General features: G+C 42.8%; 1 protein-coding gene across 1 annotated transcript; it reads left to right on the top strand.

Annotated features, from left to right (window-relative positions):
- The first annotated feature begins 904 nt into the window (after nucleotides 1-904).
- Nucleotides 905-17,003, top strand: ankmy1 (ankyrin repeat and MYND domain containing 1). Its single transcript, XM_047374268.1, has 19 exons — nucleotides 905-1,240; nucleotides 1,321-1,467; nucleotides 1,554-1,748; nucleotides 4,522-4,760; nucleotides 4,846-5,062; nucleotides 5,174-5,335; nucleotides 6,673-6,815; nucleotides 6,937-7,228; nucleotides 7,321-7,502; nucleotides 7,587-7,758; nucleotides 8,541-8,681; nucleotides 8,783-8,890; nucleotides 10,436-10,543; nucleotides 10,634-10,756; nucleotides 11,678-11,779; nucleotides 11,921-12,086; nucleotides 16,099-16,159; nucleotides 16,248-16,402; nucleotides 16,539-17,003. Exons 1-19 carry the CDS (start codon nucleotides 1,043-1,045, stop codon nucleotides 16,736-16,738), a joined length of 3,111 nt encoding a protein of 1,036 aa, XP_047230224.1. The 5' UTR covers nucleotides 905-1,042; the 3' UTR covers nucleotides 16,739-17,003.
- The last annotated feature ends 907 nt before the right edge of the window (nucleotides 17,004-17,910 follow it).

The following is a 17,910-nucleotide window of genomic DNA, read 5'->3' as shown; positions in this document are numbered from 1 at the left end:
TTTCCCTTGTTTATGTATTGAAAAAACACCCCCAGAAATTTATTTATCTGATGTGATTTTATATGTGAATTGGCTTGTCATCAATTAATAAAAAACATTTAAAAAATTTGCATTTTGATTGTTTTTATTTATACTTTTGTTAATAAGTGGATCAAAAAATTTATCAAACTGAATTTTCAATACAACGAAATACATTTTCATGATTAGGGATTACAGCTATTGAAAACCCAACGTTATCACAACAAAAATGGAAAATTACATTAGACTTTTTAAGAATGACACTCCCCTCACCTTCACAGACACTGACTGACACCCTCCTCAAGAAGGGTAAGCCACAAAAAGTCATTGCCAAAGAAGCTGTCAGTTTACAAAGTGCTGTGTCCAAGCATGTTGATGGAAAAATTTGAGACACCTCACCCAACGTTGCAGATGAGCTGAAGGCTGCTGTTAAAGCAACCTGGCCCAACTTAACACCTCAGCAGTACTACAGGCTGATCACCTACATTCCAAGCACCACTGATGCAGTAGCCCAACCAAGCATTCAAAGTATGTACTGTACAATATATGGACATACTTTTTAGTAAGTATTAAAAGCTGTCTAGTTGTATTGTTTAATATTTTAAGTTTCCTAGATACTCCATTTGGGGTTTTCATTAGCCTTAAGCTAAAATGATCAAAATTTACAGAAACGCTTGAAATATAACAAGAGAGTTTTACTTTTTAAATTGTATCATGGAAATAAATAAAGTCTTTCATTATATCCTAATTTACTGGCCTGCATACCTTGGCAAAACTAATGAATATTATTAATTCAGTTACATTGTTTTTAAATTTGTCTTTACGATGCGCATGCGTGAAAAGTCCCTTGCGCCACGCCCACCGTTGTTGTCATGCCAACGAACGCTAAAGGCAAAATTTAAACTCAAACCTGACATCTAACAGCTGACGTTCACCCCAAATACAAACAACATGCTTAGCTTAAATGTATTTTTAACAGTAGTCTAACATATTTATCAGCATATTAAGAAGAATCCTGGAAGCAATGCAGTCATCCTGTAACGGTGCTGCTGCTCCCGCGGGGGTAAAGAGTGGAAGCGGCGGCGGTAGAGTCGCTGTGGTCGGTGAAGAAGGGCGGCAGGGCTTCGGTGTTCAGGAGTGGCCCGACGGGTCAAAATATGAGGGCGAATTTCTAGACAGCTTCAAACATGGCAAAGGACGCTACAGCTGGAGAAATGGAGAGGTAATTTAAAATTACAGCACCATCTGCCATTTTTTCATTCTCTTTAAGTTTTCTGGACCTCTGTTTTTTTTTTCATGTAGTGCTATGAGGGCTTTTTCTACAAGGACTTCAAGCATGGCGACGGAGTGTACTGCTGGCCCACAGGTCACAAGTTCACTGGCAAGTTCTACCTCAACAGAAAGGAAGGATATGGTCATTTAAGCTTCCCTGGTGGAGCCATCTTTCAGGTGAGCTTTCTGTGTTGAGGGTTATGGGTAACAAAAAGGAAGTGCATTCTGTAAAAAAAAAACATGTTCTCCTTCCACGTATTCAGGGTTTGTACTACAGTGACCAGAGGTTTGGTCCTGGTGTGGTCACTTATCCAGATGGGAGACAGGATGTGGGCTTCTGGCTCGGGCAGCGCCTGCTGAAACTCTGTTCCTCTGTAGAAGAAGGATTTAGTCTGCACAGTTTTCCAGAATATGCTACATTTATGCAGTCTTCTGTCACTGAAGCTTCATTGATTCAGGTATGGGCTGTCAGGTTGTTTCAGAGCTGAAAGCCTTGTAATTATATTTATAGTAAATATATTACTCGTCGTAGTTGGTTTAGTTGCACAACTAAAGTGATCTCATGATACTTTACATAGAAGACAAGCTAAATTAGATTAGTTCATAACATTTCACTAAACTCCAGATCAAAATAGAATGAAAAATAGTTCCTTCAGGCAGTTTTTTTCTGAACCTCTGAGTTTTCATTTTAAAGGTTTAACTTAAAATTATAAATGAATAATTATTTTTAAAAATCACCTTATTTATTTTATTATTTAACTCTTATTAACTGTATTCCATTGAGTTTATGTATTATTGACAGGGGCTGCATGGTGGTGCTTTTCGTTGCACGGTTGCCTTGACTCCTGGCCATGAGTCTTTGCATGTTCTCCCTGTGCATGCGTGGGTCCTCTCCGGGTACTCCGGCTTCCTCCCACAGTCCAAAAACATGACTGTTAGGTTAATTGGTCTCTCTCAGTTGCCCTTAGGTATGAATGGGTGTGTGTGTGGTCGTTTGTCCTGTGTGTCTCTGTGTTGCCCTGCGATGGACTGATGACCTGTCCAGGGTGTACCCTGGCTCTCGCCCGTAGACTGCTGGAAATAGGTACCAGCTCCCCCGCGACCCTGTACAGAAGAACCCGTTATAGAAAATGGATGGATATTATTGACGGGGTTCATTATCTTTTTTTGCATTTAGATATTTTGTTTTTATTTTTGCAACGTTATCCCAGAAATATTTTAGTTGTATTCTTATAAGTGTAACATCAATACTTCTTCTATTCTGTGCATTTCTTTCTTGTAAAAGCAGCTTACTTCAATATACCTTAACTTATGAAGAGCTGTATACTTAACAGTAGAATAAAAAATGTAACTCTAAATAATAGTGATAGAGATGGTATTCACTTCCAAAATCAAAGGTGGGAGCTGGGATTTTACTGTGAGCTGAAAGCACATGATTTAATATAAAAAATGCAATTGTACTCAAAAGAAGAGAATTTTTGTGAATGTAACAATTCAATGGTTACCCCATCAAGATAAAAATCAGGGTTGCACGATGTATTGTTCGATGTTTGTTATTTTACAACATATCGGTATTGGGCCGATATTAATAATCGATATTTATTACAATCTTGTTGCTGTTTGTGTATGTGTTTGTGGAGGGGGAGTCAAGTCAAGTTTATTTATTTAGCGCTTTTCAGCAACAAGGGACTCAAGGTGCTCTACATAAGGAAAAACATTACAATGATACAGAAAATCAAACAACAGAAAAACACATCAAATGACATTAATGATCCTTGGGGGTTTACTGGTAAGAGCTGGTTCTAATCCAATCTTTCTAATCATCTAAAAATCTATGAATCCTTCTAAGCTGGATCACAGGTATAAAACAGTTTTAGTCCAAACTTTCAAATACTAATAATGTTTGGCTTTTACTGGTATGAAATAGTTGTGATACAATCCTTCACACTGTTGAAAGGGTAGTAGATATATATGATATATAGTATTGGTAAATATCGGTTATCTGCCATAGCAGCAATATTAATATCGGATATTGATATCAGCCTAAATTTTGATATCTGTGCATCCCTAGTAAAAATTTAATTTAAATTTTGCAACATGTGTCTTTATTTACTCACACAGATGAGGACAATTTCTTTGGCTCCCGGTGAAGATATGGAAAAAAAGCTTTATAACAAATGTAACATTTATTGCAATATCATAATCTCACAATTAAAAAAATAGAAAAAAGTTTAAGGTTTAATCTGAGTAAATGTATTCAGTGGGAGATAATTATGCCCATGTTTTACTTTTTTAAAATGAATTTTGTAGTAATCCATGACTCTTGTTTCCCTGGCATGTAAACACGAATTAACGCTGAGGTCCTTTAACTTTAAGCCACTTGGCTGGAAGAGGATCTATAATTTACTCACCACCACACAGAGTGAACAGGATGGTTAGGGAGGTAGATAAAATCACTTTCTACAAAAATTGCCCTTTTGGATCACCAAGTAATTACAGGTTACCTGGTTGTTTGGAAGTGATGACAGAAGAAAGCCTTTTCAGTCCTACCATCACAAACATAAACATATCGAGCTTCCTAAACTCTGCTGGGACTTTAACTGGAATTGTGGGCTTTGGTCAGATAAAGTTTTAGCTTTCTGGCTGCAAACACCCCAGATGGGTTTGTTGAGAAACAGGGGATACATTTATAGAAAAGCTCCTCGTGCCCCCTGTTAAATAGGGTGAAGGAGGTGTGATGCTCTGGGCCTGTTTTTATTCCAAAATCTCATGGCCTTGTGAACTCTCTGAAATACCAGGAGATTTCAAATAAAATCTGGAAGCCTTGGTCTGTAAAATAAAAATGGGTCTTCATCTGGTCTCTCAGTAGGATGCTGATAACAAATTACCTCAGATGTTGTTGTTCACCATAGAATTCACCTCTCTCCATGACCATCTGAGTCCTCAGACCTAAGTCTATATAGGTCTGGGGAAATTCTCAAATTAAAGATTGAATCTTTGTAAACTGTTAAGATTGTTTACAACTGTTTATCAGTGGTGCTAATTAATGAGTCCAGCTATGTTTGTATGCTTATTTACCTCTGCTTTCTTTTTACAAGCCTCAAATACTCTCAAGTGGTTTGTTCTCAAAAAGCCTGGCAGGCTTTCAGGTTCATTTCTGAGGTAATAATATACTCTGTTAACTTTTCACCAAGCTGAATCCAGATCAGTTTACTCCCCATCCCCCTTTAGGTGGACATAGACAGAGATCTGCTGTCAGACGAGGATTTCATCCTTCCACCTGGCATTGAAAGCTATTCTACAGATGGCGACCACTTGCCGCTCCCTTCTGCCCGCAGAAGAGAGTTGGATCGACTGTTTTATGGTGAGCTGTGGGAGCCAAATGCTCCTTCACACCAAGGATATGAAAGAGAGCCACTCTCTACTCTACCCCTACAGGTCCGCATGCAGGCTCACATACACAGACACAGGTTAGACATGTTTGGAGTGGGGAGTATTTGAGCAGTTTACTGAGAGAAAAACTCAGTTTGATCTCTACATGCATGTTTGTTTCAGACTGCAGGCTGAAAACATTGGCTGGGATGTTGCCGCTGTTCTCTCTCTGAACAGGGATAGCTTTGGGCCTAAAGGACATCTGGAAGTCAGTTCAGAACGGATAATTCAGTGCAGCTTCAGAGGGGAGCTCCAGGCTGTGTCACAGATCCTCCAAACTGACTTGGTCTATCCGGATGTAGCAGATTCACAAGGACAAACTGCACTGATTGCTGCAACTGTAACATCTCCCAATTTGAATTTTTCTCCTTCTACCAGTCATATGCAGTCGTACCCATTTTGTAGTTCACCTAATCACTTTGTATTGTATTTTTGTATCTTTACCTTTCAGGTAAACTGTCATGACGAAGTGATCCATCTGTTGTTGGATGTGGGTGCTGATATTGACAAGCTGAACAGTGAAGGAATGTCTGCCCTGGCTGTGTGCCATGTCCTCTACTATCCGTTTCAGTCTCTGCACAGAACTTTGATTGAACCACGCAGCAAAACCCCAGTAAGAAAATGTCCAGTGCAGCTCATTGCTTATACAAAGCCTTACAAATGTATTCAGCCCCTTTTATTCTGATACCCCTCAATAAAATCCAGTGTAACCACTTGCCAAGGTTGTGGAAAGGTTTCAATCAGAGCTAGATTTAAAAAACAATATAAAATAAGAAAGAAGTCATGGGGCACTATTCGATCCATCATCTGAAAGTGAGTGTTGCACATCTGCAAATTTACCAAGACATGGCCTCCACCTAACCTGACAGGTTGGACAAGGAGATCATTAATCAGATAGACACGCAAGTCGCCCATGGAAACACTGGAGGAGCTGCCATGATCCACAGCTCAAGTGGGAGAATCTATGGACAGGACAACTATTAGTGTTGGACTTTACAAAGCTTTCCTTTACACATGAATTGGAAGAAAAAAGCCATAAGAAATCAATTTCAAAGTGTGCCACAAGCCATGAAGGGGCCACAGTAAATGTATGGAAGAAGGTGTTTTGGTCAGATGAGACCAAAGTTTAACATTCTACATGGGTACAACTAGAACTAAACTAATGCTGCACATCACACTGTAAAACACAGTGATGGCAGCATCATGCTGTGGGGATGCTTTTTCTTCTGTAGGGACAGGAAAGCCGGTCAGAGTTGATGGAGCCTGGATAGGACTAAATACAGGGCAATCCTGGATGCTGCAAAATACTTAAGACTGGGGTTGAGGTTCATCTTCTTGGCAGGACAACAACTTGACATGCAGCCTGAGCCACAATGGATTGTATAAGGATGGCCCAGCCAACTGTTCCAACCTAAATCCAGTTAGGAATCTGTAGCAAGACTTGAAAATTGATGATCACAGATGATTTTCATCCAGGCTGAGAGAGCTTGAGCAATTTTGCAAAGAGGAGTGGGTTACAAACTTTAATCTCTAGATGTTCAAAGGTGGAAGGGACATATCCCAAAAGGCTCACAGCTGTAATTGAAGTGAAAAGTAGTTCTGCAAAGTATTGACACAGGAGGGGCTGAATACAAATACAAATACATTTACAACTTTTTAAGTTTTTATTTGTAAAGAGGTTTAAAATCTTTTATCCTTGTATGTGTACTTCGCAGTACTTTGTTTTTGCTTCACATAAAATCCCCCAGAAATGCATTTTGTGGCTGTAAGATGAAAAGATGTGAGAAAATTCAAGAGCAGAGAATATCCTTTAAAAGTACACTATATTAGAAATGTCTGAAGTAAATCAATAGCAATTATTTTAAGGTTTCTCTGGTTTCTCAGAGACTGAATGATCCCACATTCTTTTCTGTTGACATTTTTCTAAGCATCTTTGTAATGCGTCGTTAGGTTTTAATGTCTCCACCTTGTGAGAGCCGACGTCAGATCAGCCAGGCTGACTTCACATCGCGGACGGCGGTTCTTAACACCGAAACTCAGATCACCGACACAAATATGATGGACCAGAATAAATTTAGCCAGCTCTCTGAGCAGTAAGGATCCAAAAGTGCAATCATCTCCCTTGCCTTTAAAAATGTTTCATAAATAAAAAGCATCTTTTTACTGTTTAAAAGTTGTTTCGAAACTACACCTTTGTATACATTGTCTTTCTAGGGATTCTGAAGAACCATCTATGCATTTCTCACATGACCACAGCGAAAAGATCAATGGAGACTCTGAGCACCTTCTCGAGGAGGAGAGAACGGAGACAGGAAAGGAGGAATGCTACGAGGACACAGAAAAAGCTGGAGATCAACAAAGTGTTAGAGAGGATCTAGAAAGTGAGGATGAGGTCAATATCAATGTCCAGGATTTAAAAAAGAGAGAAGTTCTTGAAAAATCTGGTGTGGAGTGCTCTATTCAAGTTTTGGATGGACACATTTCACTGGGAAGTGTGCAGTGGAAGGTAATTCCAGCCAAGGTAGCAAGGTCACGGTAAACCCATTTCCATTCTTTTGTGTTTTAAGTTTTTGAGAGCTGTTATTCTCTCTGCGGCAGGGCAAAAACAAACATCCAACCCAGAATCAGATCTTTGACTCAGCCTGTTCAGCCCGCAGCTATAACATCGTTGTAACAGAGGAGATGCTGCAGCTCTCAGCAGAGGCGCTGAGTCGGACTGGGCAACCTCAGCAGCGTGACTCACAGGAGACTGTGCGCAACATGGCTGCCATGAAAATCGAGTCAGCTCTCTTTCCCCGTCACATGCTGGTCCTTTAGTTGTAGGTCTAATGATAATGATGATTATGTGCTCTATGTTTGGCTAGGCACCGTGCACGTTTAAACACCCTGAAGCTGTTACTGGACCGTGGAGCTGACCCTAATCTTTCCAGGGTACCCATGCCTGTCCTCTTTTTGGCCATTATGGCTGGCGACACCGAGGTTGTCAGAAAGCTGCTCTTGTGTGGAGCTCACACTGATATTCCCCTTCCAATAGAGGTAGGAACCCTCTCTGTAAATCTTCAAAATGATATTTTTAAATCTCACATATATTCGTAAGACAGCTGAGATGGATTTCCAAGCTTTATAGAAGCAGCATGCCACAATACACATAAACACCAGAACAGCAAACACCATCCTCCATGAAATCCCTGCTTTGAAAAAGATTCTACTTGGGATATTGAAGAGAATGTGGTGCAAGAGGCATCTGTAAGTGATCCCCAAACACCTACTGGCACCTGATCCAATAAAAATATGGAAAATGCCTTTAAATAAATTCATGTTTTTCAGCAGAACATTTTTTAAATTTTTCTTTTTTAAGTGAGTCAGTTTCTAGGAACTTTTACATAATAATCCATGACTTCGATTTATTTACTGGGGAATAATATCCCATGAAGCAGAGGCCCATGTCTTTTAGACTCTGGCCACTTTTTCTGGATCAAACACCTCCTTCTTACTGTTAAGTATGGTGGAGGATATGTGATGCTTTGGATCAGTTTCTCTTCCAAGGCTTCCAAAAGCTTGTTGGGCTGCATGGCATCATGAACGTCTTCTAGCCTCTGCTAGAAAGCTGAAAGGTTAATGACACTAAATATATAGCTGAATCAGGTGCAGTGTGAGGTTATGCTGCTAAAGCTTAATTTATTTTTGGAGTGTAATTGTAGAGTTTATATATTATACAATATATACTACTGCTTTTTTTTTTTCTCGTAACATTTCAAAACATATTTTTCAAGAGCAAATACATCACCTCCAACATACCACTCTGTTTTTTTCTGTAGAAGAAAGGCTTTTATCCGCTCCACATTGCAGCAGCGTTGCCCGGTCCTGAAGGTCCCGAAATCACAGAACTGCTTCTGCATGCTGTCACTGACCCTGATGCTCGGACATGTGACCAGGACGAGATCTATGAACCTGATCTGGTGCATGTTTATTTTCACATTAAAGCATGAGACCTGTTTTTATACTGGCCTTTATGTTGAAGGGGTAGAATTATAGCAGCGTTCGTCTCTGTCTGCTACAGAACTTAATGAATGATAAAGAATGGCTGGACACCAGTAAGAATCTGCATCTGAAAGAGGGGGGAAGGACTGCTCTGCACATAGCCTGCCAAAGAGAATATGACTACTTGGTCAGTGAGTACAGTTCACACATTCACAGCTGAGCATGTCCTTATTCATATGAAACTGAAAGAGATGTAATCCTTATGAAGTGAGTTCAGTTATTGACACCATAATGGCTCCTGAAGTATAAATAACAAAATGTTTTATATGATTTCACTAACCGTACCTGTTAGGAATAACCTTTATTAATATTATTCATAGCTGGTTTTCCCATTTATACCATAGTAATATAAAACATAAGTTCTAATGTCTCCCTTTTGTTACAATAGGATAAGAATGCTCATAGACAGACATTACAAGGATAAATGGCCCAAGGTTTGTCATGAATGACCTGTGGCTGGGGCACTGGGTGGCTGGGTGATGGTGGAGCAGCCGGTATAACTGGTTTGATTAGAAAGCTACAGCACACTTAGATTAAGGATGGACACAATCTAACAGATAGACACCCCAATGGTGGCACATAGTCTACTCATAATCACTGAGGGAGGGAACATCCATTGCATTGGAGAACCAGATATAAAACTACATGTGACTTTCTATCGAGGCTCTTCGTCATCTTTACACAGACGGCAACGGTCCGAGACGGGAGCCTCAGCGCTGATCTCTGTTATCATTCCTCTGCCTAATTTAGAATAAAGGAGCTAAAAGTTAGAAACTGCTTGAGAGTCGTTCATTTAAGAGTCAGTGTTAGATAGATTCTGACCAAGGACCGGAGGAGCTTCGAGGCGTCTGACCGCTAACAGGGTGCGGTAGCTCGGACACACCTGTGGAAACAGGAAAGAACTTAAACAGAACCTGTCTGACAACATGAAGTTGGCCTGTCTGCCAAGATTAATCCAAGAGTGCATCAACAACTCATCCAGGAGGTCATGAAAGAACCCAGAACAACATCAGGCTCAGCTTAGGTCAAAGTTCATGATTTAACAATCAGTAAGAGACTGGTCAATAAACGCCACCCATGAAAAGTTTTATGGTGAAAACTAACTGCTGACCTAAAGGAACACAAAAAAATATCTTATTTATCCCAAAGACTTTTGGGAAAATATTGCGTGCAACCTTTTGGAAGGTGTGCGTCCTGTTATGTTTGGCATGGAACTAATACCACATTCAGAAAGAGAACCTTATACCCATGGTTAAACCTGGTGATGGTAGTGTGATTTTCTGGGGCTGCTTTGGCTTGGATGACTTGCTGTAATTGATGAAAACATAAATTTTGATTACTGCCAGAAAATCTTTAGGGTCAAATGCAGTGGGGTTTGGTTGCAGGAGAATGATCCAAAGCACACCAGCAGTGGCCTAGTTAAAGTCCGTATTAAATCCAATTGGAATGCTGTGACATGGCTTAAACCAGCTAACTTGTAACTGGTATTTACTCATTATCTTTGACATTAAAATGTTTTTGATGATCACTACTGTACATTTATTTCAGTCCTTCATTACTCTGTTCATTATCGATTGCTGCTCACTTCAGCTAAGCTCATCAACAAAACTCTGCTTTTTAAATAACATGTCAGCCTCTGAATTATCTTTTTATTTGTGTGTGTGTTTTGCAGAATGCCTGTAAAGTGGTGGCCCTCCTGCTCTCCCACAGAGCCAGTACAGACCTCCTCTGGAGTGGACACTCACCTCTCTCCTTGGCTATTGCAAGTGGCAATGACCTGGTACTCCCCCTCCCTTCATTCAGGGCAGTGATTGCATAAATATGCGTAACACATCATGTTGTCCAAATCTGCCCTCTTTTCATTCCTCAGGCAGTGGAGGAGCTCCTGAGGGGAGGTGCAGATCCTGACTTACCATTGGGCTGCAGGGTGGGCAGTGCCCTCTGCGCCCTCGCCAACTTCAACTACCACTTAGGTGGCAACAGAATTAAACTGGTAAACAAAAAAGTACAGATTAATCATAGAATAAATGCAAATTTACATTTATTGGTAATTTCATGCCACTACATAAGGAAGCAGGTTAAACACAAGGTTTTGCAGATAATGTCCAGCACCAAAGTAATCATGAACTAAATAGTGGAATTCAGTTTAAAATCCAACATTCGATCCCCTAAATACTGAGCTGTTCTAGTGCTGCAAATTGATCGAATTTCAAACATTTTTTCCTTAATATTTTTTATACTTGAGAAATTCTGAAACATGTTTGAGTTTTAATAGATGGTAGATCTGTTAATATGCTTCTCTGTTCCCCCCTACATCTCCTCCTACAATCGGAGAGTACTGACCTGCCTTGCTTTGCTACCCTGACAGATGACGAGTTTTATATAATTTTAGATTTGTTCAGATTCAGACAACTTTACTAATCAAAATGGGAGAAGTCCATGCCAAAATGCAAAGGTTTTAAACTTCTGGATTTGACAGAGAAACCTGGAAAATGACCTGAGTTTATATTGTCATCGCGCATGATGAGGAGGATGGTTCAGGGAGGTAAACAAAATCTCTACAGCAAAGAGAGGGTGGGTCACCAAGTCTACATAACAATGCTATCTGCAAGGCAGCTGGGATTAGGCAGTAATGCCAGGTGGGTCCAGCATAAAACAAACTCACTGTTTAGTATGGCAGAGGATCTGTGATGCTTGCAGCCCTGTTCGTCTTCTAAAGGCCCGGGGAACTTTCTGGGAGTACATAAAATCATTCTTTCTTTAAACCCAAGAACATTTTAAATAAAAATGGGTCGTCATTGGGTCTTTTCTCAGGATAAGTCAAAGCATAAGACAAAGTCAACACATTTCTTTCATGTCTAATTCAGTTATTTAAATGAGTGATGCTATGAGATCAAATTGTGTGTCTTTATAGCTTGACAAATTAGCCAAGGCTGGTGCTAATATCCTGATGCCAGTGACAGTGGGTGAAGTGGTGGGAACTGCAGTCGACTTTGCACACTACTCCTTCCACCAGGTAACCCTTTAGTTGCTCATATTAAAGACTGCATCATCTAATGTTTTGCATTTATGGTTTGTTTTAGTACTAGAGATTCAAAAAATGATTTGTGTTTGCTGTGTATGCTTCTATCTGATTATGCTTTATGTTGCGCTTTAGGATCTACGTATTGCTGACACTCCATTCCACGCCTTGAACCTGCGAGAGAGGGAAATATTCCAAGCACGGCGCCAACTGCTGGGTGTAATGTCGGATCTTTTGAGACAGACTGCTGGGCAAACGGAGATGAGGAATGTGGAGAGAGAACGCCACCTTTCACTGACTAGTCAGTGCAACATTTTGATACTTTTTTTGTGAAGAAATTTGGAAACAACTTTGAATACTCAGTTCTCTCAAAGGAAATGTTCACACATCGATGCCTTGTCTTTTTATTTATCTCTAGACAGTAAAGTAATTTAATTACAGGTAAACAAGAAATAAACCTAGTTTTACTCATTAAGCATAAATATTACCACAAATGTGTGTTATAACTATAACACTTCTAGTTTTAGGTGAATGGGCCTTGTTCTGTTTACACAGCGGCTTCTTCAAAGGAGCCTGCTGAGATTCTACTCTCTCTCCACGGGACCTCTTGTCTTCAGTGGGAGACATCACAGGCTGGCAGAGGCTCTTCAGTGTTGTCTGGATGTCCATGAACAAGTAGTCCACTTGGACATCTACAAAGTCCCACAGCTTTTGCTTTAGATTGACTGCTTGCTGTTCAAAAATGCGTTGGGACCGGTGCAAAGAGGATTGGGTGGCGGACGAAGGTGGAGACCTCAGCGGCCCGATCCCCGGATGCTTAGGCTGGCTCTAGGGACGTGGAATGTCACCTCGCTGTGGGGGAAGGAGCCTGAGCTTGTGCGGGAGGTCGAGAGATATCGACTAGAAATAGTCGGACTCGCCTCCACGCACAGCGTGGGCTCTGGAACCCATCTCCTTGAGAGGGGTTGGACTCTCTTCTACTCTGGAGTGGCCCACGGGGAGAGGCGGCGGGCTGGTGTGGGTTTGCTTGTTGCCCCCCAGCTCAGCCGTCTCGTGTTGGGGTTTACCCCAGTGGATGAGAGGGTTGTATCCCTGCGCCTTCGAGTTGGGGAGAGGTCTCTGACTATCATTTCAGCCTACGGGCCGAGTGGTAGTGCAGAGTACCCTGCCTTCTTGGCGTCCCTGTCGGGGGTGCTGGATAGTGCCCCTCCCGGGGACTCCATTATTCTGCTGGGGGACTTCAACGCCCACGTGGGGAACGACAGTGACACCTGGAGAGGCGTGATCGGGAGGAATGGCCTCCCCGATCTGAATCCGAGTGGTGTTTTGTTATTGGACTTCTGTGCTAGTCACGGATTGTCCATAACGAACACCATGTTCAAACATAAGGGTGTCCATCAGTGCACTTGGCACCAGGACACCCTAGGCAGGAGGTTGATGATCGACTTTGTTGTCGTATCATCAGACCTTCGGCCGCATGTTTTGGACACTCGGGTGAAGAGAGGGGCTGAGCTGTCCACTGATCATCACCTGGTGGTGAGTTGGATCCGCTGGAGGAGGAGAAAGCCAGACAGACTTGGCAGGCCCAAGCGCATAGTGAGGGTCTGCTGGGAACGCCTGGCGGAGCCCTCGGCCAGGGATGTATTCAACTCCCACCTCCGGGAGAGCTTCGACCAGATCCGGGGGGATGTTGGAGACATAGAGTCCGAGTGGACCATGTTCTCTGCATCTATTGTCGATGCTGCTGCCCATAGCTGCGGCCGTAAGGTCTGCGGTGCCTGTCGTGGCGGCAATCCCAGAACCCGGTGGTGGACACCGGCAGTAAGGGATGCTGTTAAGCTGAAGAAGGAGTCCTATCGGCTGTGGTTGGCTTGTGGGACTCCTGAGGCGGCTGACGAGTACCGTGAGGCCAAGCGTGCTGCGGCCCGGGCTGTGGCAGAGGCATAAACTCGGGCCTGGGAAGAGTTCGGTGAGGCCATGGAGAAGGACTACCGGTTGGCCTCGAAGCGATTCTGGCAAACCGTCCGGCGCCTCAGGAGGGGGAAGCAGTGCTTTGCCAACACTGTTTATAGTGGGGGCAGGAGACTGCTGACCTCGACTGAGGACATTATCGGGCAGTGGAAGGAGTACTTCGAGGATCTCCTCAATCCTGCCATCACGCATTCCGTGGTGGAAACAGAGGCTGGGGACTCGGGGTTGGACTCTTTCATCACCCAGGCTGAAGTCACCGAGGTGGTTAAAAAGCTCCGCGGTGGCAAGGCTTCGGGGGTGGATGAGATCCGCCCTGAGTACCTCAAGTGTCTGGATGTTGTAGGGCTGTCATGGTTGACACCCCTCTTCAACGTTGCGTGGCGGTCGGGGACAGTGCCTCTGGACCGGCAGACTGGGGTGGTGGTCCCCCTTTATAAGAAGGGGGACCGGAGGGTGTGTTCTAACTACAGGGGGATCACACTCCTCAGCCTCCCTGGTAAGGCCTACGCCAGGGCATTGGAGAGGAGAGTCCGACCGATAGTCGAACCTCGGCTTCAGGAGGAACAGTGTGGTTTTCGTCCCAGCCGTGGAACACTGGACCAGCTCTATACTCTCTACAGGGTGCTCGAGGGTTCATGGGAGTTTGCCCAACCGGTTCACATGTGTTTTGTGGACCTGGAGAAGGCATTCGACCGTGTCCCTCGTGATGCCCTGTGGGGGGTGCTCCAGGAGTATGGAATCGGGTGCCCTTTATTAGGGGCCATCCGGTCCCTGTACGAGCGGAGCAGGAGTTTGGTCCGCATTGCCGGCACTAAGTCGGACCTGTTCCCAGTGCATGTTGGACTCCGGCAGGGCTGCCCTTTGTCGCCGGTCCTGTTCATAACTTTTATGGACAGGATTTCTAGACGCAGCCAAGGGCCGGAGGGGGTCTGGTTTGGGGACCAGTGGATTACGTCTCTTCTTTTTGCGGATGACGTGGTCCTGCTGGCCCCCTCTAGCCAAGACCTACAGCATGCGCTGTGGTGGTTTGCAGCCGAGTGTGAAGCGGCTGGGATGAGGATCAGCTCCTCGAAGTCCGAGGCCATGGTACTCGACCGGAAAAGGGTGGCTTGTCCTCTTCAAGTTGGAGGGGAGTTCCTGCCTCAAGTGGAGGAGTTTAAGTATCTCGGGGTCTTGTTCACGAGTGAGGGAAGAATGGAGCGGGAGATCGACAGACGGATCGGTGCGGCTGCCACAGTAATGGGGGCGCTGTGCTGGTCCATTGTGGTGAAGAGAGAGCTGAGCCGAAAAGCAAAGCTCTCAATTTACTGGTCGGTCTACGTTCCTACCCTCACCTATGGCCATGAACTTTGGGTCATGACCGAAAGAACGAGATCACGGATACAAGCGGCTGAAATGAGCTTCCTCCGTAGGGTGGCCGGGCACTCCCTTAGAGATAGGGTGAGGAGCTCGGCCATCCGCGAGGAGCTCGGAGTAGAGCCGCTGCCACTCCACATCGAGAGGAGCCAGTTGAGGTGGCCCGGGCATCTATACCGGATGCCTCCTGGACGCCTTCCTCAGGAGGTGTTCCAGGCACGTCCCACCGGGAGGAGGCCCAGGGGACGGCCCAGGACACGCTGGAGGGACTATGTCTCTCGGCTGGCCTGGGAACGCCTTGGGCTCCCCCTGGAGGAGCTGGAGGAGGTGTCTGGAGAGAGGGACGTCTGGGCGTCTCTGCTGAGTCTGCTGCCCCCGCAACCCGGTCCTGGATAAGCGGAAGACGACGAACGAACGAACTTCTAGTTTTATGCTTCACAGCTGGTATGAGGTTCCTGGAGGAGTTTAGTTGGTCTATGCTGAACATGTCCACCTTCCAGATGTCAAAATAATTCAGTTTTAGACCCACCTGTCCAAAGAACATTATTCCAGAAGTCCTGGTCTTTGTCTGCATTCTCTGTGGTAAACTCTAGTTTAGGAAATTTAACTTATGAGTCTGCTTCTGATTGTACAGTCATGCTATTTCATGTCAACAGTAGCAAGATCCTGCTTTAAATCCTGCGATCACACTTAAGGGTTTTTGGAGATTTCTTTTAGCATCTTGCGGTCTCCATTCAGGGAGAACTTGCTTGGTTGTCCAGACCGATGCATGTTGGCAGTTGCTTTAATTGTCCTCCACTAGTAGACAATTTTCCATATTACTTGAGTTTTGAGTATAGTCCAAATTAATATCAAATAGCCAAGACTGTCGTAGGGTGTTGTACATTTTTTTTCGATAACCAAGTATCATTTCTAACTTGATTTATGAGACACGTGTCAATGTTTTATAGATGTAATAAATACTAATTCAACATTAACACCCACAGCCTCAGAGGACAACAGGCTGGCATCCCCTAACGGAAAATCAGTGACAGAAAAGACTCTCAGGTACACACGCCATCTTTCTTTTGTCTACTGTTTAAATATACATTTCACATTGCACTTCTCAACCCTGTATTTGTAAATCTTTCCTTAGGCAGCCAGCGTTTAAGTTCTGCTATCACTGCGGTCGCTCAGCCTTTGTGAAGCTGATTGCTTGTGGTCGTTGCCTTAAAGTGTTCTTCTGCTCCAAGGCCTGCAAACTGAAAGCATGGAAGGAAAGGCACAAGGAAGAGTGTCTCCAGGTGTCAGGTGGGAATCTGCACATCTCCTCCCAACAACCAAAGCCCCAGCACTGAACAGGATCAGTAATGCCCTGCAGAATGAAATTTAAATAAAATCTGAGTCAATTAATAAAACACTAAGAAAAATTTTTCTCTAAATACAGCCTCTGCTGATATCATCCAGAAGAGTACTATGTTTAAAACCCAAAGAGTCGACAGACCCTTGACTGTCATGAAATCCAAGCCTGCACAGCAGTCACTCAGCATCACAGTGAAATCCTTAAGGGTTCCCAAACCCTTTCCCGTGGAGGAGAAGGTCTTGGTGAGCCAGGTCAACCTGAAGGAAAACTACAGCTACAACTGATGGGTTTTAAATTGTAACCTGCTTAAAAATAGCTGTTTAAATGTAATGTAAATGTAATGTAAATGTAATGTAAATGTAATGTAAATGTAATGTAAATGTAATGTGAAGCAAGTCATATTTCATCAATATCAAAGTGCACTTAAGATGCATTTCTGCCTTAAACAATCTTTGTTTTATTATTGCTTAAATTATCCATTTATTTTACAGACTACATTTAATGAAAAGCTGCTAAGTGTAACTTAAAATTATATTATTTTACGATTTACATATCTGTGTTATTCTTTGATTGATTAGCTGATGACTGAAATAATTTAAAAACAAAATGTTTACAACAAATTTTATTTCCATATTGTTGTTTCTGTCAACACTTTCTGGTTTGGTAGGAACAAGTTTTAAAAGAGCTCAGGAGAGCTTTTAAAAATGTCCTTGGCTTGTGAAGCTCAGTCACCATAAATCCTCTTTTGGAAGAGATAAAGAACTTCAGCTTTAACTCATTTAGCTGCAAACTACAAAGAAAACACCGGAATCTGTGCAAGAAAGACATAATTTGAAAAATTGAAAAACCACAACCAAGTATGACCTAATGCCAAGCTTGCAAAAAGAAATTTGACTGTAAAAGGAGCATCCTAATCCGGTCATGGCTTTCCATGTTTGGGAATCGCTTTCCAGGACCAACTCACAATCTAATCATTTAATAAAATACATGTTAACTACCCCCTATAACCTGTGCAAAGGCTACCCATATGGGTAGATCTGTCTAACAAAGGACTAGAGCAGTTGAAACCCTCCATCCCCCTTCCCCGTCATACTCTGGTGTAACATTTATCACAGAGGGTGTTTGATATGTTTGTGGCAAAGCAAATGAATACACAGAAATCTAAATTTAATTTTTTTTTCTATATAAAAATTTTGGACTTGATAAATCTGCATTCAGATGGAGTTTCACTTTGACATTAATTATAAACTCTGACGAACACACCTTTAGGCGAAATTTTGACTCAATCTGAGTTTTATCTGACATTTTTGTTCAAGATTTTAGGGAATTTCATTATTTCTCCAGGTGAGCATTAAAGGTGTAGTTGGTGCATTATCTATTCTTTATGAAGGGTCAAAATAACACAAATTAACTTGAAATGAATTGAAGGTGTGAAATACTGAAAGTGGTAAAATTG

This window comes from Girardinichthys multiradiatus, chromosome 9 (genome assembly GCF_021462225.1).
Source record: "Girardinichthys multiradiatus isolate DD_20200921_A chromosome 9, DD_fGirMul_XY1, whole genome shotgun sequence".
NCBI lineage: Eukaryota > Metazoa > Chordata > Actinopteri > Cyprinodontiformes > Goodeidae > Girardinichthys > Girardinichthys multiradiatus.
This window is presented reverse-complemented; position numbering and strand designations above follow the sequence as displayed.